General features: G+C 41.6%; 1 protein-coding gene and 1 pseudogene across 1 annotated transcript in view; both read left to right on the top strand.

The window, feature by feature from the left end:
- The window catches only part of PCNX2 (pecanex 2), a 150043-nt gene that overhangs the window by 53164 nt on the left and 72273 nt on the right, over positions 1-24606 (top strand). Inside the window, exons 15-20 of the mRNA XM_066611442.1 lie at positions 882-973; positions 6799-6908; positions 10548-10644; positions 14914-15006; positions 17083-17233; positions 20851-20992. Of these exons, the coding sequence (XP_066467539.1) occupies positions 882-973; positions 6799-6908; positions 10548-10644; positions 14914-15006; positions 17083-17233; positions 20851-20992 (685 nt within the window). The remainder of the gene's footprint in view (positions 1-881; positions 974-6798; positions 6909-10547; positions 10645-14913; positions 15007-17082; positions 17234-20850; positions 20993-24606) is intronic.
- LOC136637425 (5S ribosomal RNA) lies at positions 2598-2717 on the top strand (annotated as a pseudogene).

Raw genomic sequence — 24606 nt, 5'->3', positions numbered from 1 at the left:
TTGGCTAGCTAGGAACTCTAAACTGGGGGTTGGAGGTAAAACTCATAGCATACAGCAGGCCAGATAGTATTCACGGCATCTACTGAAGGCCAGAAGTGATGTCATTAATCAGGAAGCGACCACATTAAGCAGGTGATGACCAGAAAAAGCACTTTTTTCCTCAGTAATTCATTAGCTGCAAGTAACAGAAGAGAAAACTTGCAAACATTGATCATGTTTTCAAGATATGGGAGAGACCAATTACATGACCCACCACTTCAGCATTGCTGCCTCTGCCAAGGCAACACTTTACAGCTTGGCAGCTGAGAGGTGCTCTACAAAGTGGCACCTCAGCAGAAGCAGTGCTGGTGAAAGTGGTCCGTGTGATAATTAGGCACTCTCACCATTGCTCTTTCGGCAGTGCCACTACTTCCATTGCATCACTTTGCAGCTTAGTAGCTGATGGTGGTGCTGGGAGAGCCCAGTTGTCACGGGGGCAGATAATGGCCTTCTGGGGGCCATATTCAACCCATGGGCCTTATTTTTGACACCCCTACTCTAGACCTTTCTGCATTATTCTGCATTACAACTCCTGCCCTTGAAGTTGTGCAACTTAAAAGTTCCTGGCGACACGTACCTTTATGCATTGTATCACAGCAATCTGAATGTTGTGGTTTCATTTAATTTGTATTGCGGTAATATATGGAAGATTGTGTTTTTAAGACACATCTCTGGTTTCTTTGTGGTCCAGTAATTGTCTGAATTTATGATCTAATTTAATTCATCTGAATAAAACTGCTGGAGATTGAATTAAAGTTTGCCATAAATTTTGTTAGTTTTCATTTGTGCTACAGCAGCTGTAACTAGGTCAAGAGTAGTAAATTTGAATGTCTGTATTTCAGCTGCTGTAGGGATGTTATCTTCGCTGTACAGTATTTCTCGAAGCTGTATCATCGTGTTTGTCCTGTATGCATTCTGCTTCAATGCAGTAAAGGTAAGGAGGTGGGATTCTGGCAGCAGAACATTCAGCAGCTAATAGGCTGTAGCCTCAGTTTCCTTACTGACCTTCTCCCAAAGACTTGTATGCATCAAGCCCTAATTTGCATGACCCTTCTTCACCCACCCCCATCAGAAAAAATGTTAAGGAAAGTAATGTTATATAAACTGGCGCCTTGTACATGTGGGTCTTTACATGAAGATCCTGAATTCACACATTACATCCACTGCACGGTGGAAGAGACACTTTGTACCCCCTTCACATCCTGCAAAGAATTTTGCACCACCTTCTGTGCCTTTTGTGTGGACTGAAAAAAGGGTATTAAAAGTGAAAGGAAGAAAAGCTGGGGAATATTGTTTGAGATTAGGGAGGAAAGAATGAGAATTTAATGTGAACACATTTGTCAGTTGCTCCGTATAGTTTTGTTCCCTCTGAGGGTTAACAGAACTTCCAAATCGTCTTTGGTAAATAGCATTAAGGACAATCCTTTTTAAATATATTCTCCCATTTGCACATTTTTCCCCCAGCACAATCGTCTAAATTACGCCAGGCAGGTGGCTTTGTAGATAAGCAATCATGCCCATGGGCTTGACTACATACCGCTTTGAAATGTGCTTATGATGCTACCCAAAGTTAGGGAGTGCTGTGAGAGATTTACAAGATATCTGCTGCAAATTACACATATTAACTTCAGACTTTTCCAGTTCACACAGGAAAATTACACCTAATTTGAATTTTTATGGCCCTGTTCTTCTGAAGATACTCTTAAACTGAATAATTAAGCATGCAAAAATGATACTACTAATTTCATCTTCCAACCTTAGTCCACTCTGGTGCTGAAATTTTCCTTGATCCTTACATAATGTGAAGGGCTTTGAATAAACCTGATTTCTTTCTTTTTGACCTTAAATGCCTTCCATTGCCCATTCAGAGCACATTTGTAACAGAGGAGCATGTCTGCTAGTTCTGTGGAAAGGCCACTTACATAGTAGTGTTTTGCACCTGTCCCCGATGTGTCCTGAATCGACAGAATAAATAGTATGAAAAACCACTTTTTCCTCAGACAGCCACTTAACCTCTAGGCCAATCAAGGTATAAGACATGCAAGAAAAAGATAAACAAGGGAAGATTAATTTGGAAGTTGAGGTGATAATACAGGAAGCATGGATTTGGGAAAATAAGCCGGCAAACTGTCAGAACAATCCATAATAACAGTGAAAATGAAAAAGTATCAAGTTCCTTTGTAAAAACAGTGGTATACAGTTCTACACAAGCCCTTGCAAAAAGGATAAAAAAGAATTGGAAAAAGTATAATGAACAGCAATAACAATGGAATGGCTTCCATATGAACAGCAACTAATAACACTGGAGCACTTTGAAAAGCAAACGGATGGAACAAAGGATGCAAAAAGATTTGTGAAAAGTAGCATGTTCTCTTTGAAATAACATTCTCTATGGAATTTAACATCCAATGGGTTTAAAGCCGCTCCAACCAACTTTCATACTGTGTACAGTTGACTTATGGAACGGGTTACTAAAGGCTGCAGTGATTTGTGCACTCTGTACCCATGAACTCTGCACTGGATTTATTGTGAACTGCTTTGGTGGTCCCTTTTATGTAATCGAAAGCAACTGTTATCCTGCAGATGCCCAATCTCATTTGATCTTGGAAGCTAAGCAGGGTCAGGCCTGGTTAGTACTTGGATGGGAGACCGCCTGGGAATACCGGGTGCTGTAGGCTTATACCATAGTCTTTCGAGACTGAAGGTTGCCAACCAAATAAGTAATCTATATTCAAGACAACTATCATCTTGATTGCAGATGTTTTCCAAAAGGTGTATGGCGCCCCCTTCCTGATGGTGAGCCACTTTTGTTGGGCTGTCTCTTAGCTTTTATCTCTCATGAAATTAGCCCACAAAGCAGTTTTATATGTGGCCAGCTTCATGTGCCATGTTGCATTTTTGTAGATACTTCTTGAAAACAGTGCTGCGAGTCACCAGACTCCACCATCCCCATCTGGCATGACCAGTATTAGTTCACAACTACTTACTCATGGGCAGCCCAATCCTGAGCAGCCCAGAGCTGCGGGACACGGCGGCTCCACAAAGGGCTACTGCAGGAGTCTCCTCGGGAGAAGGAGACGTTCATGTAGGGTGAGCAGCCCTGCCCAAGAACCCTGGATCCTGCGGAGCTCGGCTCCATAGACCCGCCTCTCCCCTGCCCCCATGAACGCCCCCGACCATGCCTCCCCCTCCCCAGAATGCCTCCCCCATGCCCCCAGGAACGCCCCCATTCCCCATTGCGCAGCCCGGCAGTTGCAGGCACCGCCGAGCTGTGGAATGCGGGCGCCCGCCAGGCAGTGGCTCAGCACTGGCCGGAGCTGAGCCACCTCCAGCGGGAACCCAGTGATAAGCTCCGCAAACGTGCCTTATGGTGCGTTTGCGACTGTGGTCCGTGCCGCGGAGGCGCGGTGCAGAGCATAGGATCGGGCCCTTTCACTTATTTTATAGCTAGTCTTTGCAGGAGGCTGTCCTGCTGTCTCTACTTGCAGTCACATATTAAGCCAGGACATCTGCTATCTGCATCCTGTGCATATACCCTTTAAGTACAGAACTATTCTCCTATATAAATGTTTCACAGGTTCCCTTGGCTAGTTACAGTTCAACTAGATGAAGTTGATAGAGTTTAAGCTGTGGATCGATACTATTCCCACACTCATATATCATATTAATGAGCCGTGAAATACTTTGTGATACCTGATTTTTTAGAAGCAGTAATAATCCATACACCCATGATTCTAATACTAATTTGTCTTAATTAAAGTCTTGACATGGCAATGTGCCGGAAGTGAAGATATCCTTCAAGCTGCTAGAAGTGTCTGTAGATATTTTTAAAAAGTCCTGATAGCCACAGATGCACATTTAAAATAATTCCATGATTCATTAAGAATCTTTCATAAATGGGGGGGGGGGGAGGAGACCCTACCAATTCAGCATATTAAAATAATGCAAAATATTTTTTGAGATTTTGAGAGATTCGTTTTATCCATTTATAGCCTTGGAATCTTCTGTGGGTATTAGAAATATGAACTTTGGAAATAGCTATCAGATTTTGTGCTGCTCATTAAATAATGAGCAATAAGATGCTCAATAAATGTCGAGCTGAATGTGTTATGTGTCTCTTAAGGCTTTCCCCTAGAGATATGGCTTTACAGAGATACAGAATCACACCCCTGAGTTTGAAGAAAGATTACTGTAGTGTGCTAATAGGAGATACCTTTGAATTGCAAAGTAGATGTCGTGCAGGAAAGTAGAAAAATTATTGCCTGTGCAATTATGACTCACTTAATTCTGGCATATTTAGGCCTATTTGTATGTGCAAGCAGTAGTAATAGACACTGGCTGAAATGTAGCCCATATGGCTAGCCCTTGGTGTAAGGCAGTACCCTACACAATTCTAGTCATGTCAGTCATCCCAGCACAACCCTGTTGTTTTCTGGCTTTGTGGTAGTGGAATGAGAATTTCTTCACACAAGTGACCTGCCATGTGAAGTTTTTTCCATGTGATACAGTGTAGTGTGATGTAGTGGTTTAGCATGTTGGTATGGTGTAGTGGTTTAGCATGTCAGGCTGAGAAGATCCATATTTATATTCCATGACCATGTTCATAGGCCATGGCCTAGTCCAGATGTGTCAAACATAAGGCCTGGGGGCTGTATACGGCCTGCGGAAGCTTTTTATCTGACCCTCAGACTCTTAGCTGCTGAGCAGTGCTGAGGTGTTTCTGCTACAAGGGTAGCCCACATGAAAATTGGGCTCTCTCATATCTTGAAATATGATCAAGATTTGTGTATTTTTTCTTCTGTCATTTGCAGTGAATGAGCTCCTAAATGAGAAAAAGTGCTTATTTTTGGTTATGACCTGTTTAATGTCATCATTTCCTGCCTAATGACATCACTTTCGGCCCTCAGCAGGCATTATGAATGTTATTCAGCCCTCTGTATGAAACGAGTTTGACACCCCTGTCCTAGTCACTTTCTCTGATGTTAACCTGAGGATGAACGGGTAGAAAGAACCAAGTTTGCCATACTAAGATCTTTGAAGAAGTTATGACCCCTGCTCTGAGTAGCAGCGTGGTATCTGTTCTTGACAAGGTGAGACTAGTAGGATCATGCAGGCAATACTATCCCCCATCTTGGCCCTCCCACCAGGCCAGAGCTTGAAAATCTGGAAACATGAGTCCCCCCTCTGAATAGGACACTCTTAGCACCATCTCTTCCATGCCAGGGAAATTCACACTTCTCAGTGGCTGTATTTCAGAAACAATAACTGGCACAAAAAAAAACAACTGATGGAGAGGGAGGAGTGTATTCCTAGGGAGTTTTCCAGTCTCTCGGCAGGGAAGCAAAGCTTGGTGGGGGTAGTTTGAGCCTAAGGACATTTAAGGCCTCTCTGCCTGTCATTCAAGTCCACAATATGTTGTATAGAAAAAAGTCACTTCTGGTTCAGTGCTACAGGGTCCAGTCAGGTATATGCAGGAAGCTGCTGTCTGTCCAGTAATGGGATTTGTATCTGGAATTATACTGGGGGGGACGGGGGGACCCTGCAGTTGTGTCACATAATAACACTAAATACAAGCAAGGCCAAGCTAGAGCATGTATATAAGCATCCACAACACATGCAAATTGCTTCACATGTAAATGGCACATGTGTGTATAAATTGCCTCTTTTCAATTTGAAATAATCGCAAGTGAGAACTTAATCCCTTTTGATCACCCACTTGCATGGAATTGGAAGGGGAAAGTGGCAGAAAGTGACTTTTTAGATACAATGTACCTCGGAGTACCAGACACTAAGGACAAATAGGGGAAGGCCCATTACCTTTGTCCTGTGCTAATGAACATCTCTCCAAAGCTTCTAACTAGCCACAGTTGAAAACTGAATCATTGGTCTCATCCAGCAGGGCTCTTCTTTCATTCATTCATGTTTAATGTACTGCATATCTATATTTTCACCCAATGTTTATCCCATAGAATGAAATGTATGGCAAGATAAGAGATCCTGAGACTTTTCTGAGTATTATGGGGTTGAGCCAAGAGAATGCTAATATAGGAAAGCTTGGAGGAATTTACATTCATCCAGGGCTAGGCAAGAGGTTGAAGAGGAAGTACCCTGAGTGAACGCAGAAGAAATTTGTCGCAGAAGCTGGCTAAGGGGGTGTAGACAGTTGAATAACCAGCCTCTTAAGTCTGTAGTCATCATTGTGCGGTTTTTGTACTGTGCAGTCCATTTTCCACTAAGGCTGTGAATAAGGCTTCAGTAGAGGCAGCAGTACAACTATGAGAATCACGTATTTGACAATTGATTATGCTGCCTATTTTGTATCCTTTTCTGAACCAAAAAGGCAGCAGCTATTTGTACCGAGCAAGCAAGAGAGGGTATTGACAGTCAGTCACGGTTTTGCTCTTTTGGGGTTTTATTTCAGGTTACTGTGTGCCCTGCACCAGCTTATTTCTTTTAAATTTCAATGAGGATTATTTGCTTTGCCTCTGAGTCTTCAGGTATGAAGTGAGGAGGGGGAAATCTGACTTTCAAGTAGGTTTGTTTATTTCTTTAGCTAATTACTGATTTTAGAGATATTGTGGTTTGCTTAATTATTCAGTGTCTTTAACATCATTTCTTCCATGTTAGGAAGTCTGAGACGCAATAATTCTTTTAATATGTGGAGGCATGGGTGAACCACAGTGCATTTATGAGTGCAGGTACTGTTTAGATTCCTTTCATGATGTAAAGATATTATTATGTTCCTTTTCACATCTGCAGGAGCCATGGGATGCTCAGCACATTCCTGCCTTGTTTTCTGCTTTCTGTGGCCTCTTAGTTGCCCTTTCTTATCATCTTAGTAGGCAAAGCAGTGACCCCTCCGTTTTAATGTAAGTAACTTGCAAACAAGTTTTCATCTATTTGCCACAATACTATGACTTGTATTGATACATCCATTTCATGTTTTGTAAAATGTTTTAGGCTAATACTCTGGGCAGCTCCACTTTAGTTATAGGAACATAGCCATCTGCTTTATACTGAATTGGATTATTGGTGCATCTAGGTTAGTATTGTCAACTATACTAAGTGGCTTGAAGAGCAGTGGTTCTTCAGGGTTTCTGATGGGAATTTTTCTCTGCTCTACCTGGAGATGGCAGGCATTGCAACTGGGACCTTCTGCATGCAAAGCATGTGTGCTACCTCTGAGCTGCAGTCCTGCCCCTAGAACCTTTCCTTCCCCCATGCTCACTCTTGACCATTTAGTCATCTGCCAGGGAAATAGAAGAAAATTTCTGTGTCTTTAGAATTGTAGTCTGACTTCTCAGTCCTCAAAACAAATTGAGAGTGCGTGAGTCATGCACATGTGCATACATTGATGTGCAGACTTGCTGCTTCTCGTGATGTGCTGGGATGCTGCAGATGTTGCAACACAAATTTTCATAGCTGAGGATGTAGGAATGGAATTAATCACCATGATCACAATTTAAAATCCCATAAAACTGTGATTCTCAAACTTTTTTGACTGGTGGCTCCCTTGACCTACTGGACCATTGGCCATGGCTCTTCATTAAGGCTACAGTCTATTCCAGGGGTGTCGAACATAAGCCGGATGCGGCCCGCGGAAGCTTTTTATCCGGCCCTCAGGCTCTCAGCTGCTGAGCAGTGCTGAGGTGTTACTGCTACAAGGACAGCCCATGTGAAAATTGGACTGTCCCATATCTTGAAATATGATCAAGATTTGTGTATTTTCTCTTCTGTCATTTGCAGCTAATGAGTTCCTAAGTGAGAAAAAGTGCTTTTATTTTTCTTTATGACCTGTTTAATGACATCATTTCCTGCCTAATGACATCACTTCCGGCCCTCAGCAGGCACCATGCATGCTGTTTGGCCCTTGTTATGAAACTAGTTTGACACCCCTGGTCTATACGTTGTATCGGACTGAGGGTTGTTTTTTTATTTGCAAGGATTCCATGGCTCTCCTGGCTGGTCTTGTGGCTCCCCAGGGAGCCATGATTCACAGTTTGGGAACCATTGCCATAAAGTACTTACATGTGTTTTTCTTAACAAAAAAAAAAAAATCAATATCACTGTTTTCGTCCATTTTTATTTCTAAACAAATTAGGCTCTTGCTTTTTGCTTTAAGTGAGGAAATTTTGTGTCCTTGAAATCATTGCTTGGTTGCCTTTCAGAGTTCCTAATCTCTTCTAATACCTTTAATCACATCTCTGCAGTTTGATTTGCTCTTAAATATCTTGTTTGGGATTAAAACAATTTATTTCTCATATTTAAAAAGCATCAAATATTCATGGAATAACCGTGATTAAAGTGCATAATCCTCTTCCCCCTCCCCATTACTTTGAACTAAATTAAAGGGTATTCATGGGATTGGGAATGGTATAAAGGGAATGTGATGGCATAAAGATGAAAAAGAAGTTGGAACATAATTTGAAATTTGAAATTGGCATACTTTGTACTGACATGACAATTTTTAATTCTAAATGTGACTATTGGGAAGAATGAAGGTACTGCAATTAAGGGTAATTTCCCGAGCACCTGAAATCAATATCTATGCTGTTTTGAAGTATTTTGGTCTCTAGCATATCACCTATAGTATAGTATATTACCTACAGTATATAGCAAATTTTGGGGAGGAAATGCCACAGGGTGTGGTGATGACACCTGACCTTGATGCCTTTGAAGTGGGATTGGACAGATTTATGGAGGAGAAGTGCATTGCATGTTACAAGTCATGACAACTATATGCAACCTCCAGGTTCTACAGGTAACCTGTCTCTGAATGCCAGATGCAAGAAAGTGGCAACAGCATATAGGTAATGTTGTCTTTGTATGCTCCCAGAGGCGTCTGGAGAAGCTGGACTTGATGGGCCCTTTGCCTGATCCAGCAAGGCCTTTCTTACGTTCTTATGACACCCTTCACCAGCTGATACATGAATTTTTAAAATTGCATTGTATAGTTATAAAACTTTAGACAAAAACGTTTCATACAAAAAGCAATGCATCCCTGTTTTGGACACATAGCTACAAATTTCCTTTCCTCTTACTCCATATACTATAAAATAGTCAGTACTTATTATTTTAACATTTTCATATGAATTGGTTCTAATGAAACAATTTCCAGCTTTCCAAAGATTATGCACTTGTTTTCTTGTCATCCCAGAGTTTCTGTCAGGGTCAATTGATACATGAGAATCCTCAGCTACATTTGCACAGCAAGTGCTCTTCCACCCAGCTATGGCTGCTTTCTCTGAAATGTGGAATTTGTTCCCTGTTTTCCCTGTGTATCCCAGTGCACATCAGTGCCACACTGAGGAAAAATTACTTTTTCATTGGATTATTGCACGATATTTTGTGTGTGTCAACATTTTGAGGGTAAAAATATTGTATGGAAAGTTGTAACTCATTCTGGGAGCTGATGTCAGAAATGCAGTCAGTGCCAGCCACTTCCTGAACATAAGAACAGCCCCACTGGATCAGGCCATAGGCCCATCTAGTCCAGCTTTCTGTATCTCACAGCGGCCCACCAAATGCCCCAGGGAGCACACCAGATAACAAGAGACCTCATCCTGGTGCCCTCCCTTGCATCTGGCATTCTGACACAGCCCATTTCTAAAATCAGGAGTTTGCACATACACATCATGGCTTGTGAACCGTAATGGATTTTTCCTCCAGAAACTTGTCCAATCCCCTTTTAAAGGCGTCCAGGTCAGATGCCATCACCATATCCTGTGGCAAGGAGTTCCACAGACAAACCGCCCGCTGAGTAAAGAAATATTTTCTTTTGTCTGTTCTAACTTTCCCAACACTCAATTTTAGTGGATGTCCCCTGGTTCTGGTGTTATGTGAGAGTGTAAAGAGCATCTCCCTATCCACACTGTCCATCCCCTGCATAATTTTGTATGTCTCAATCATGTCCCCGCTCAGGCATCTGTTTTCTAGGCTGAAGAGGCCCAAACGACATAGCCTTTCCTCATAAGGAAGGTGCCCCAGCCCAGTAATCAATCATCTTAGTCGCTCTCTTTTGCACCTTTTCCATTTCCACTATGTCTTGAAACATGAAACGTAAAACATGAAACACATCCATGTTTTATAATTACACCCAGCAGCAATTCATGTTTGCTGGAGGGCTGCCAGTTTTGGCCGGAATGCCCCTGTCCAGGAAGGGAAGTCTTGATATTCTCACCAGAGGACATTCCAAGCTGTGGGGATGGCAGAGGGGTTGCTAGCTGACCACAACTGAAGTCTGACCAGATTTTTGGGGGCGATAGTTGTACAAGATACTCATTCTGCTTTCCCAAAAGAAATGTAATATTTACAACTTGGCATTGGATACTATATGGGTTTCAGGTGCCAGATTAGCTACCATAAACTGCCTTTGACTACCTAGGTTTGTTGGAAAGGTTAGGCATTAGTGTCTATATTGCCTTCTACTAAGAGTTCTACAAATAGATAACTGGCAAGCTACTAAAATGAGAATGTTCTAAATGAGATTAATTTTTTTTTTAAACCAGGTCTCTAATTCAGTGCAAATATTTTCCCCACTTTCTGCATCAACATTTGGAAGATTCACAAGCTGATCCACTTCCTGAGAAGATGAGAGAATCAGTGGTAGGTGTCCTTTGCTGGATTTATAGGTTCCTGTGCACAGGTGTCCTGTGAAATCCCATAGTCATAGTAATAGTAGTAGTAGTACAAGATTTCATGTTGTCTCATCAAATTATTTAAATCTCTAGTGGAGACACAAGTTTGGAGTAGAACTGTGAATTGTTTCGGATAGCATCTTGGTTGAATGACAAAGTTTTTAGCAACAAGTTTTCCTTGCACTGACTTTAATCCCCTGGAAGAAAGGCATTGGGTTCTTTCAGGTTGTAAAATGGAGCAAGGTTGCATATTGTGTGGATGGGAATGACTAATCGTCATGTGGAAGTTAACAGCATTTTTTGCTATATTCAAGTAAGGCCAAAGCAATCTTTTGTGATGTAAAAGATCTATGACAGTATTTCAGGTTTAAGTTTGAAGTTTAAATTTAATGTGCCCTTGGTAGGGGAAGAAGATTTAACTCTCTCCTTCCATGCAATTTTCCTGCTCCAAATTGTTCCCCCTAATCAGCTGTTCCATGAGACAGGAACCTGGGTTTTCTTCTCCAATGGACTCATAACAATTTCAGTGGGAAAGGAGGGTTGACATTGGGAAAATAGCATGATGAACAGGGTGAAATAACCCTCCTTCCTGCTGCTGCTCCCATAAGAATGGAAGTCCCTGCCCCAGTGGCTGCTTTAAACTGTTTTTTTGTTTTAAGTTGGGATTTCTCTGGTCTGATCTCCGTTACTGCATCTGTTTTGACTCATAGATAGGCAACTTGTACAACTCCCATAAGAAAAGATGAACAAGGTACACAGGCACCTGGAAATCATGTCAGGGAAATGCATGCGTTTCCATTTAATACTTTATATGCAAGAAGAGGAACCTCTAGTCACTTCACTGCCCTTTGTTGTCATTTTTTTGAATATCCAGAGCTGGTTTGTATTTATTACCAAGTATGATTACTGTGATCCCGGTCGAAAAAGATGAGATACATGGTTGTTTTTGAGCTCTTGGTAACCTGAACGCAGATGGATCTAGTCATGTTTTCTTTTACAGCAGACTGACGTAATTGCCTTGCTTATTTTCTCAGTTTGGTTTCATGAAATCCCTTCTGCCTAAGGGCCTGTCCATGTGGCAGCTTCCTGCACCCTGGTTAGATACTGTATACCACAAGGAGGGTGTTGACCTTGGAAAAGACATATTTCCCCTGCTTTCTCAGACACTTTTTTCTACCCCACATTACTTGATAACCAAACATCCTTTGTAGTGCCGATTCTGTAATGCATTGAACAATATTTTATAGTTCCAAACCACATTATCATATAGCTTACACTGCAATCCTGAGCTGTACTTGGGCTGGTGAAAGTCCCTTGTGCCAGCCCAGGAGGGTCACAAACATGCTTTATAGCTAGGCCGGTGCGCAGAGGTTAGAATAAGCCTCCGCACTGACTGACACCGAGTCTTGTGTCGGCCAAGGTTGGCCAACACGACTCTGGGATTGGTGTGGGGAGGCGGGAGGGAGGCATTTCATGGCAGGGGGAGGGCGGGCAGTGGGCAGCCCTGGGGGCAGGTGGGTGGGGAGCAGGAGGCAGGGCTGGGACCCAGCAGTTATGCTGGATCCCGACCCCTGTTCCTGGAGAGTTCAGAGTGGCTTCAAGATGCTCGGCTCTCCTCAGACTTGTGCCAACTCAGGAGGTGCGCAAGTCCAGGGAGATCCAAAGGTGCAAGGTTGGCTTACCCGAAGGTAAGGAGAAAAGTTTCCCTTACGGCTGGCTGAGCTGCTTTGGGCATCTGTCCTGCGCTGTATACCACGCAAGCCTCTTGGCTTTCCTGTTCCATCACAGGATAGGATTGCACCCTTAGTCTACAAGTTACAACTTTCACTAACTGCAATTACAGTGGGTCTGCATTATCCATGGTGGTTCCACTCCCGGAACCCCTGTGGATAAGGAAAACTGTGGGTATTCCAACCTTTGGTTTTCGGTCCCCCCCCCCTCTAAATCTGACTGGAGCTCAGCTCAGCATCCACAGATGGTGAAATACATGGATGCTGAACCTGTGCATAATGCAGGCCCCCTGTATGTACCTTATCTCCCAGAGCCAACCTCCATCAAGAAAAAGTATTAAATTGTAAATTAACGATACTATGTGAAAACATAACATTATGTACTTGAGCTCCTTCCTATGAGTTCCTATGAGTTCACGTCCTATGAACGTGAGTTCAGTCTAATCATAAAGTATATGTCAGGAACTTCATATTAATCTATTGTGTGTGTGTCCATAAGTTTACGTGTGCGCGCGCACAGAGAGAGAGAGAGAAAAAAAAAATATAGTGTTGTGGATAATATTTATTCTAAATGAAGTCCCTGGAAATCAGTACCCTTTTAGCTGAAGATAATTATCCCACTCCTCAAGATCAGACCAGAGGGATTTACTGTTTAAAACAAATGTATTTGATTTCTCATCCGTATTACTGACTTACATTACTTTTCCAGTGACCTCTGCTACATTTTAGTTCTTGAATGGCCCTGTAACAATTGTCAGCTTTGGTGACTGGAATTGCAAAACGGCTATGTTGGATAATTAACCACTCAGCTTTGAGGATGGAGCTGCCTAGATGTCTAATTAATTTCCTAGGTATCTGCATGGTTGATTACTGCATTAACCAGCAGCCTAGGGGTACTCATGTGTTACATCCACACTGAACTTCCTTCCTGGCCTTAAGAACCAGTAGTCAGTGACTAAAGCTATTCATACAATGCTCCAAAAGCTTCAATTAAGGGCAAAAAGAAGACACCACAGCATGTTTTCTGTTTTAACATCTCAGGTTTGAGTTATCCCAAAGAGCTTTCCAAGAGACATTTTCTTTGTAGTACGATAGGAAGAAAGAATATGATAGAAAAGATAGGAACTTTTCTCCAAAGTTTAATTAATCCAAAAGCACAACCCAAGCTATCTTCTCATTAGACTTTTTATTTCTGAGTCTGTTACTGAAGTGAATATTTAATACGCAGTGGGTCCAATCCATAGATGCACTGATGTAGACACATTGTATTGTCTAGGACTGTGACAGGATGAATACGGATGTGCATTTCTGCCTGTTTTGCAATATTTCTGTCTGTTTTGCAAATTGGAGGATATTTCTCCTCCAATACTGTGTCTTGCAAATAATATATTGGAATTCTGTCTGGATCTGGATGTACATTTTGGTTCATTAGGTCCACTTCTAATCTGCAGGCACATAAATTTTTCTGTACTTGTGAATCTCCTTGACTAGATTAGGTTAGTAGTGTTATAAACACTTTTACCCCAGTAGTGTGTTTTTTTTTTATTCTCTTAGGACATTCAGAAATTTTCTATGTAGGAAATTGTTTTTGCTAAACTGATTCTAGGGTGCTTATAGGAGTGTTGTTAGACTGGGATTCCCCTGTTGGGAATTGCTTGAGTAAAAAATAAAACAGTAAAACTCCAGCTACTTGGAATTAATTTCAGCTACACTGAAATTAATAATAAAATGTATGTTTTTAACATGCAGAAATGTGCATCTCATCCTTTGTACACTTATTTGTGGGAAATAAGTCCTGTCAAGTTTAAATACATAAATATTGTGTCTGAGCACACTGTGGACGTGCCACACTAAAACAACCTTTGTGAATGGCTGTGTGCATATCCATGAAGGTTTTCATTATGCTTTTGCAAAAATTACTCAGTCTAGAACTTTAAGAAAATGCTGCTAGTTTAAAATTATGTACAGTTGCCATTGACAGAATAATTACCTCATATGTATAGATGTCTCACATTTTATTTATATATGATGCCCATTTACCGCCCTTCCTTCGAGGAGCTCAGGGAGGTGTACATGGTTTTTTCTCGTCCTTCCCCTGCCCAATTTTATCTTCACAGCAACTATGAGGTAGGTTAAACTGAGAGAAGGTGCTGACCCTAGACCATGGGTGGGATCTGAGTAGGATCCTAGTCTATTCAGGCCATTAAATACTGATCCCGTATATCTTCTTTCATTTCAGATGTTGTGTGGAGGGACTCCTCAATAAACTCTGTATCTTGTGTTGGTTTTAACTTTCTTGTATTACAGTGGGCAGGTTTAAAAGTTTCTCCAATATAATTTTGCCTGAACACCAACTGCTGAGCCGAGTGTTGATGGGGATTTTACTTTAAGTGATGACTGATATAGTTATAGTGCAGCTGTCAACTGCTGAGGATGGAGTAGTTTAATTTAGCAAGTCAAATTTGGTATTTGCCTAAGATTTTATATTTTAAAAATTATGTTCACAGAGGGAAACCTTGAAATCCGATCTCATTGTGTGCTCTGTGGCTGCCGTGCTATCATTTGCAGTCAGTGCCAGTACAGTTTTCTTGTCATTAGGGGTAAGTATTATAATTATTTTCTTCTACATTATTCTTAAAATATCTCTGTTATTCAAAGGAATGAGACATTATAACAGGCTATTATAGAAGACAGAGTAGGAGAACAACAAAGATGTGCTTGTAAGGGGTAATGGAAGTGTCATATTGTTTCATGAATACAAATATGTAGTTTTAAATATATCCTAAAATATATTGTAATGCACTGGAATTTTGTGGCAGTGGTAGCAAAGCCTCTGGCATAGTTTGAGGTTTTTATAATGCTTTAAATGCTTACAAGCATTTTGCCTGTCAAGAGAAGTTGTCAGCCATGGGATACTTACCACAGTCTTTCATGAGTTGAAGTAAAAGGTCAGTTAGGTCAATAAGACAGGCTTCAGAACAAAATATATAGCAGAACAGAGGGTAGGATAGGGAACGGGCAGCCCAATCCTGAGCTCCCGTGGTGCGCAGCTTTGTTGGCACCAAAAACGGCTGCTGCAGCATCCTGTGCACCTCGGGCTACTACAGGCAGCACTTTCATCCCCTTCTCTCAGGTAAGAGAAGTAGCCCCGCAATGGGGCTACTCAATTCACCACTGAACAAAAGGTTAACTGAGGTAAAAGTGTTTGTGTAGGGCACTGAGCCCGCACAAACGTTCTGGATCCAGTGGAGCTCTGCTCCCTCCCTCCCCACCTCCTGCCTCCCTGACACACCTCCTCCCCGCCTCCCCGTCATGCCTCCTCCCACCCTCTCTCTACCCTCCACCTGCCTTCCCCCTCCCTGGAACGCCTCCTCCCCACCTTCCCCCTACCCCCACTTTCCTCACTGTGGCTCAGTGGTCCGTGCAACCACTGAATGGCGGAGACCAGGTGCCCAGTGCCACCCCGGCATTAGGCCTCGCAAAAGTGCTTTACAGCACGTTTGCGACAGTGCATGCTGGTGGTAAGCTGTCTGGTACAGTTGGTGTCTCAGGATGTGGACTTGGAAAACCTAAGGGGAAAGCCTGATTTTATAAATTGATCTAGGCATACACTGTGGAGAATGGGACGAGTGATAAACCCTAAACTGGACCGCACTAAGCAAATCTCCTTTGTAGAGCAAAAGAAAGTAGAAAAGTGAACAGCAGTAGTGGCACTCATGTTGGTTCACATCTTCCACCCTGGTAGTAACAGGCTGTGCCTTAGAAAGGCATCGTTTTTACCCCAATTGATGGTGGAGGCAAAAAGCACCTAGAACTAAACAACTTCTGAGGTGAATTTCTGCATGGATGGCTGTCCTATTACACAGAGCAGGTTGTCACATGTATGGAATCCATAGTGTGAAGCATTTCTATCCCCCCCCCCCAGCCATGGCCAGGGATGTCTGGTGATGGTGTAGAACTCTCCACAAAAAAAGGGATTATGAATGTGTCAAGTTGTTCCATAAATTACTGCCAAAGTATGGAACTGTTGCCATGCCTAACTGTTTCAGGTGATCTTGTGTTTCAGGTAGCTTGTGGACCAAATATAATTGGCCTTACCAGTCCTGAGGAAGATAAATTGTAAACATTGATTCACCAAATGAGAATGACAAGCCTTAGGCTGGATCACTCTAGGCTGGCCTCCTCAGTGAAGGAGCCTCTTCATATCTCCCTTCAAATTTATCAGGGGAGAGAATTTTACTGTACTCCCCAAAGTGTTCCTTGCACTTCATTTTTATAACTGGCATGTTCTAGGTTTCTGGTCTTTTTGCGTCCTGTTAGCATTCCCTTATGAGACACTTTCTGTGTTTTATCACCCAGCACGGTGGACTCCCTGAGCTGTGAATTCCTACAGAAACATTTCCTTTCTCTTCTCCTGAGCTGGGAAATAAATAATTTTTGTGTTTAAAGCACATTATAAAAAGAAAATGAGAAGAGTAACTTTTGCTTTCATTTCCTCAATTTCACATGTTCCCCACCTGCAAGTATAGATTTTTCAAAATAAAAATAATCAATTCTTGAATGAAAAAACTTCAAGAAACTCATGGTGTATAAAATTTAGAAAGCATATTTATTGTATCTTAAACATGGCTTTTAAATAAGATTCAGTTTTTTCCCTTTTCTTTTTCTTAATTCAGCCATTTCTCAGCATTGTGCTTTTCGCTTTAGCATGGACAGTGGGATTCATAACGCACTACGTACTTCCTCAGCTTCGCAAACACCACCCATGGTTGTGGATTTCCCACCCTATCCTTAAAAATAAAGAATATCAGGAGAGAGAACTGAGAGGTGAGTACAGGATTGGTTTGTTTGGTTTCTATGGTTTAAATGACACTGTATGCCTATACCTATCTATATAGATGCATATTTTATATTTTTCATATTCTCGTACATTAGAATTGGTGTGATAATTTTGTACATCAGTGTGATATATGAGGCATTGTCATTCACAGAAGACAAAGGAAACTGAAAATAAACGGAAATGCAAGACGCACTGGATACGGTTAGCACTAAGTCACTTAGGGCGTAATCATAACCAACTTTCCAGCACTGGCCTAGCCACAATGTGGCCACAAGGTAAGGTAACAAACATGCCCTTACCTTGTGGAGGCCCCCTTGACTGCATCCCCACTGCAGAAATGCAGTGCATGCCACATGGGCACAGTTATGTCAGGGCTGGAAAGTTGTTTAGGACTGCACCCTTACTGAGTGTAGGGATAATAGCATACCACAGCAGAGATAATGCAGAACCTCTCAGCACTTGCCATAGAGACACTGAGAAGAAGAGGGAACATTGAAACAGAATCCTGGTGTTCTGTGTTGTCTTTCCCAGATTCACAGTAAATGTAGCCAGTGTAGAGACGTTCTGAAAAAAAAACTGTGGATTCCATTCTTAATAAAATCCTTTGTGGGTTGTGCATACGTACACCCCATTTTGCATTACAAATTGTTTTAAATTGTTTACATTTGTTTGTAGTGTTTGAAAATATCAGAATAATCACTTTAATAATTCGAAAATTGCAAAAACAACTCCTCCCTTCAGTGTTTCTGTAGCCCAAGCTAGGTTGAATCAAGATACTGAGAAATTCTCCATTTACTTCTGGAGTGGTGAGTGGTTTCAGGTTTGTGTGTATCTAGGGTATCATTTATTACGATAAATACTTCATCTTATGTAGTATCCTCGTACTTCATCCTATGATTATTCCTGTTTAAAGTTGTTAATGGGGTGAACTGGAGAGGAAGTTAAGGTGATCTATGGTGCTGTACAAAAAATTTCCAGTTCTCCCTGTAACTGTGCTTTCACGTAGTTTGTGTTACAGTGATTACAACAGAGACAACACATGTCTCTGTTTCCAGTGATAACTACAAGCCACAGCTAATGAAGCCTAGGTGCAAAAGTACTCATTCCAATGGTAGGAGTCTGCTCAAAGAAGATTAGATTGCTGCATGCACCCAGGGAAGAGGGCTCCATCTCTCAGCAGCAAGTGTGTGCAGAGTGTGAGAAGAAGGGGAAATAAAATTATTGTCTGCTGTTGTTTTCTCTGATATTCTCACTCATGTATCAACTGGCCCTTGCTTGCTGACTTCATGTGTTGTGGGGGTGGTTGATGGCTTATGTTATCTCTGTGATATTGGTGTTTACTAAAAATGAACAGAATATATGACAACAACATGTTAAAGATAAGACAGCACAAAGTGATTTGCTGAAGCTGGGATTTTGTTATCAATTTTTTGGTACATATGAAGTTCACATAGTCTTGTAGACTGCTGAATTTTTGTTATCTCTGTGACCTCAGCCCACCAAACTCTGCTGCTATGCAACTTCCTGGGGGTCTGACTGGGATTCTGCACGAGACACTTAGGAATAAACAGAGCTTGTTCAAGAGCAGTTGGTGGTGGTCTACTCCCTTTGTTTAGAACAGTCTACCATCTGTACTCTCCCAATGTATGCAGCCAATTAATTGAGGCACCTGTAGTTATTCTGTCCTTTGACTTTGTTCTGTTGCCGTTACTGGCCCTTAAAACTTAACAAAATAAAATAGAAACATCTACATTGATGTTTAATCAGTATGTAAGCCATCTTTTAAAAATCAACCCTTCCTCCTTTATAAATGCATTTCAGTGTTTAAATTTCTGGCACAATTATTTTTCAGATGTTTGGATGTAAAACAAGGTTTGAGGGCAAGATATAGAAGCCTGCAATTTCCATTTCCTGCATTGCACTCTCATGAGAAATATTCAAGCTGAATGAAAAAAGGTCACATTGTTGATAATTTGGTTTTAAATAACTGCTAGCTTCAGCAGATGGTGCCTTGAACAGTAGGGATATCTGTAAATATTTGAAAACTCGGAGACTTATTTCCAGTTCTCTTGAAATTCTCTCAGCTAGGAGCTGTCTCATGTTTGGTAACATTGGCTGTTTTTTCCCCCCAGCTATTCTCTTTTTTTTGTCCAATTTAGAAACTTGCTGTCAACTTTTGATGGGTCTGTGCTTTAATCATTCTCAATGTGTGTTTTTGACACATTTGAAGAGAAGAATGTCAGGACAGGGGGCACTTGTGTGACCTCAGTCTCTTTCTGAAACCTGTTCAACTGCTGAAAAAAACATCTTCATAAGATGCATTATAAAGTTAAATGCTTGTGTTGGGAAAGGGAGGGGAGTAAGTAGAATAATACATTTCAAAACAAATCTTATATCCCAAAATGTCCCTAGTTTAAGAAAAGCTGCATCTTGGTGTTTACCCTAGACAGAGAAAGTAACAGAAGTATCACTCTAACGGTTTTAATTCTAACTTAAAATAAAATAGCTGACGTTGCATAATGTCTCAGCATTACATACATTAGAATCCAACCTTGTAGTACAGTCTTCAAATATAGTTGCTAAAATCTTGATATAGTCCCATCCCCCCTCCCCCCCGTGTATATTATTTTTATACAGTACAGTCATTTTTGTTCTCCAGAATATTTATGAAGACATTTTCTCCCAAAGCCAATAATATTACTCTTATTCTAAATTATGGTTTATGCCCAGAGAGGAAACACAATACATTCAGAGCTAGAGCAATGATTCCCAAATGTTTTGGCTGGTGGCTCCCTTGACCTACTGGGCCATTACTGCACGTCCTCATTAGGGCTACAACCCTATACATTGTATTGGGCAGCAGGTTTTTTGCAAGGTTTCCGCAGCCCTCCTGGCTGGTTTCCGAGGCTGCTCAGGGAGCCACAGCTCACCATGTGAGGACCACTGAGCTAAAGTATGCTGTTAAATATGGTGATTGGTGTGTGTTGAAGTGGGGGGTGGGTTTCAATTCAGAAACTCAATGTCTTGGTAAAAAAAAATAGAACAACTAATAGAGGAACCTGTTTCAGTAGTTACATTTTGAATTGGACTTCAGCTCTGAAAAATGCAATAGAAGAACTTAATGATCCATCATAAAATAGGCATAGTTTACTGTTGGCTTAATATACTCCAGTCTACAGCTACTATTGATGTATTGTTCTCTGATTTCTTTACTGATTGAGTGCTGCCCTCTTCCAACAGTGTGTGCCTCCTCTAAGCAGTAGTTAGTTTTCTTTATTGTTCTCTTTCTAGTTACCTTCTGTCTTGAGCTGCCATTCATTTTCACTCTTATTGAACTTTGACCTGGTACATTAACAATACTGTTCAGTGATCTGGAGCTTAGCCAGCATCCAGTTGTTCATGATGGTACCTTTGGTATGGCCCCCTGGGATTCTTGCTTGTCTTTTAGGTTCTGATGGAGCAGCAACATCCTCATAATGAGAACTTATTTTGGCATTCAAATGAATCAATTTGAATCAACTGTATCAATAGAATCTATAAACCGTAGTCATTATTTGCATTGCAAGTGTTTTGACAAAATATTGTTTTCTTTTGAACATTTCAGATGCTGCCCATTTAATGTGGTTTGAAAGACTCTATGTGTGGCTTCAGTGTTTTGAAAAGTACATCCTATATCCTGCAATAATATTGAATGCCCTCACCATTGATGCTTTTTCTATCAGCAAATACAAGACACTGACTCCACAGTGAGTTACTTATATTTCATGGTGCATAGAATTAAGAGTTTAGGAACTGTAAACATAAGTCACTAGCAGTGTTTGCAAGAACTTGCAGCGCTGTATAAAACTAGCGCTGTTGTATAGCAGTTGTCATGTTTCTGAAAGATGTCGCACAAGCAGGAAAAGGTTACAGTGGTTCCCAAAATGTGGATCTGTGGCCCACCAGTGGGTCATGACCAAATTTTTGTTGGTTTGCAAAACTGACAGGGCAGATTAGGCCGTGTGCATCAAGGGTTAAACAACCTGCTATTTGGGGGGTGCGCTGCTGCCCAATCACAGAGGCTTCATCAACTGGGAAAGTGAAACCTTTTTTTAGGTGGTTGGCAACCTTCAGTCTCGAAAGACTATGGTATAAGCCTACAGCACCCAGTATTCCCAGGCGGTCTCCCATCCAAGTACTAACCAGGCCTGACCCTGCTTAGCTTCCAAGATCAGACAAGATCAGGCATCTGTGGTGGGTCCCGTTGCAAAAAGTTTGGGAACCATTGGGTTTGGATTTAGTTGCACTTTTCTTGTACAAAGTGTTAAAACAGTCATTTCATGAGCAGAAACAGATTGTAGCCTAATAGATCTGTATTGTGGCCTGCAAGATGCATGGTTTCTCCCTCTTTGTAATTCAAGGCAGATAACAACCAGATAGTTTTGTTAGAATCTGTGGTTGGTTACCATGTATGATCTGGTGAGTTGAATTTGGCTTCCATGAAGCACAAATTATGCAGATCTTTTATAGTGATAACTTCTTCTCTTCTGGAATGCTCTTGCCCCTTTCCCTTCAAATTTCATTCATCCTCATTTATGCCAAATCCAGCAATTATTCTCATCACATTGAAGGGTACCTGCCAGCACAGAAGCAGTTGTCGGTATTTCTTTATGTTGCCTTCAAATTTGAAAGCATGAATGAGAGAAGAAGATCTGACAGGCTAAGAAAGAGTTTCTGACAGTTCATTTACACAGCAATGTTTGGAATAGCCTCATTGCAAGCAAATCTAGAGATCTGCATGAAGGGACATAGAGCAGAGAATAAGTGCCATTTATAATCAAATCTGCCTAAATCCAGCCATGCTGAGAACTTTGATGAAATGACAAGAGCATAACCTGCATCTAGGTATCCTGGAGGTCTTGAAACAACTTGCTTGTGTCACTCATTGCTGAAAGGCATTCTACCATTTTGTAGTTTGGTGGGTTTTTTCCTTCATTTAATTTGGAGGTATTGACCGTAGCACAATTTTCTCATTATATGGTATGTTTGGAACTCATTCAAAACAACCTTTTATCATTCCTTCTCTGAAGTGATGTAATTTCTACATGGCTAATTTCAAGGGCCAAACTAAAATTTACTTTAAACTAGTCTCTGAAGCAGGACTCTCCAGACCTTTTGTTCATGGATCAGATCTGGCACCCGGTCTAATCCCTCCCCTGTGTGAATGGAACTTAGCATTCCATTGGGGAGCCTCCGTTTCATGCCACCATGTCTCCCCCAAACTGCACTTTGACCAACTGCTTCTGGGACACTGAGCAACAGAAGCGACTGCCCAGAGCGTCCCTGTCCCTCGATCAAGTAGGAATACTCATGGCGATCTAGTGGAATAATAAGATGCAGTCCAAACGGGGACCACATTTTCATTACGCAGTGGACACAGGTTTGGCAATCGCTTCTCTAAAGGGTGGGTTTTGAGTCAGAAATTGTCTTTGAAGTTTTTGAATAGCTGCAGAACAGAAGGCCCAGTTTGGCACGGGAGTATAGTGCACCATGAGTCAATGAGTGGGGGCTTTATTGCTTTCCCTTTCACTGTTTTCTTGGGCAAAGGTTGCTCTCAAAGAAGTAATTTGAAGGATGCACTGTACCCAGCGGGGGAGGAGTAGTGGAGGCTTCTGAAGGGAAAGGGGATTGAAATCCCCTTCTGTAAGCCTCCTACCAACAATGGGGCTTCTCAGGCATGTGACTGATTTTGCTGGCACAAATCCAATGAGAGAAAGGGGTTGGGAGGCTGTAGGTAAGGAGGGTAGGGTCTTCTGGATCTACCCCTCCCACAGACTTCCTACCCCCATTCCCCTCCCTGCTTCATTCTGCCCTCCCCCCACCACCTCCCACTTCCTGCACTGGTTTATCTTCTCTGACAGGTGGCCAACATGATGGCAATGTGTTCCACTGGCACTCTGGCATAATGTGCTGCCATAGCGCACTTTATGGCTGTCTGGCAAACACTAGTTCTGCCAGTGCAACAGCCCAGTAGGATTGATCTGTCCATCTCTGAGCTCTGTTCTTTCCCTGACGTCATTTGTTGCTGATTCTACTTTGATATCCAAAGCCACATTAAGACCCAAGTACTCCCACACATGACTTTTGGAGTGGGACAGTACCTTTGGTAAAGAACCAATTGCTTAGTTCAGTGTTTCTCAAACTGGGTCAGGACCCACTAGGTGGGTTGCAAACCAATTTTAAAAGGGTCCCCATTCATTTCAATTTTGCATTTTTAATATATTAGACTTGATGCTACTATGGTACATGACTGCATTGGGGGAAATGTTACAGATCTGTACTTTTAAGAGGCTACTCTATATGCTTTTAACAATGATAGTCAATGGGGCTTACTCTTGGGTATGTGTGGGTGGGATTGCAGCCTAGGATTGTTAAACATTTTCCTGCTTGATGATGTCACTTCTGGTCATGACATCACTTCTGATGGGTCCTGACAGATTCTCATTCTAAAAGGTGGACCCCAACGATAACAGTTTGAGAACCACTGGCTTACTTCAGTGAGGTGCAATAACAGAATGAATGGCAGGATAGTTCAAATTTGAAGGCACTGTATGAAAGTTAGTGAAGAGTGATTGTAAACTCTTCACCCAAATGATACAGAATTGTGATCACAATACAGTTAGTCAAGAACTTTCCAATAACAATGAGAAGCTATGCCATGCATTTAGATTTAGTAAATCTAAATTTACTAAAGATTTACAGTTAAGAATGTATCTACAGGTTGAGTCTTGTAATTTGCAAGGGTTCCATTCCCAGAATTCATGTGGATGACAAAAATTGCATTGAAGCAAATCCATTTAAAAAACAATGTCTCTTTGCTGGGCGATTTAAAAACAGCCTTATCTTACATCTTTGTGATGTAAGACAGAGTCATTAGGCAGATAATCCATCAATCAGTCTCTTTCCAGGTGCTTAGAAAAGCTTCACTCCAGGGCAGCAACCTCTCCTTGCAGAGCACAGCACTGGGAAAAGAAAGCAAAGTGATTATCTTTCTTTCACATGATCTGGGGGAAGGGAGGGATCGCTTGCCTTGGAGTGAAGCTGTTCTAAGTGCCTGGAGAAAATGATTGATAGATTGTCAGCTGACTGCCCTCTCTCACATTAATGAGGCTATTGTTAAACAACCTTTTCCCTTTAATTTCAAGGGCCCTTCTCATCCTGTTGAGATAAAACTGCATAAAAAATCTGTAGATAATTGGGTTATACCTGCAGAAGCAGAAATAAAGGTCTGGTTTACTTGGAGATGAATTAAACCAAGAGAAGCAGACCAAATGTGTTTTCTCATTGTCCTATATGTGTTAATTTACCTGATTTGAGGTAC

Source organism: Tiliqua scincoides, chromosome 1 (genome assembly GCF_035046505.1).
Source record: "Tiliqua scincoides isolate rTilSci1 chromosome 1, rTilSci1.hap2, whole genome shotgun sequence".
Taxonomy (NCBI): domain Eukaryota; kingdom Metazoa; phylum Chordata; class Lepidosauria; order Squamata; family Scincidae; genus Tiliqua; species Tiliqua scincoides.
Note: the sequence above shows the minus strand (reverse complement) of the source record. Positions and strands in the feature narration are given on the sequence as shown.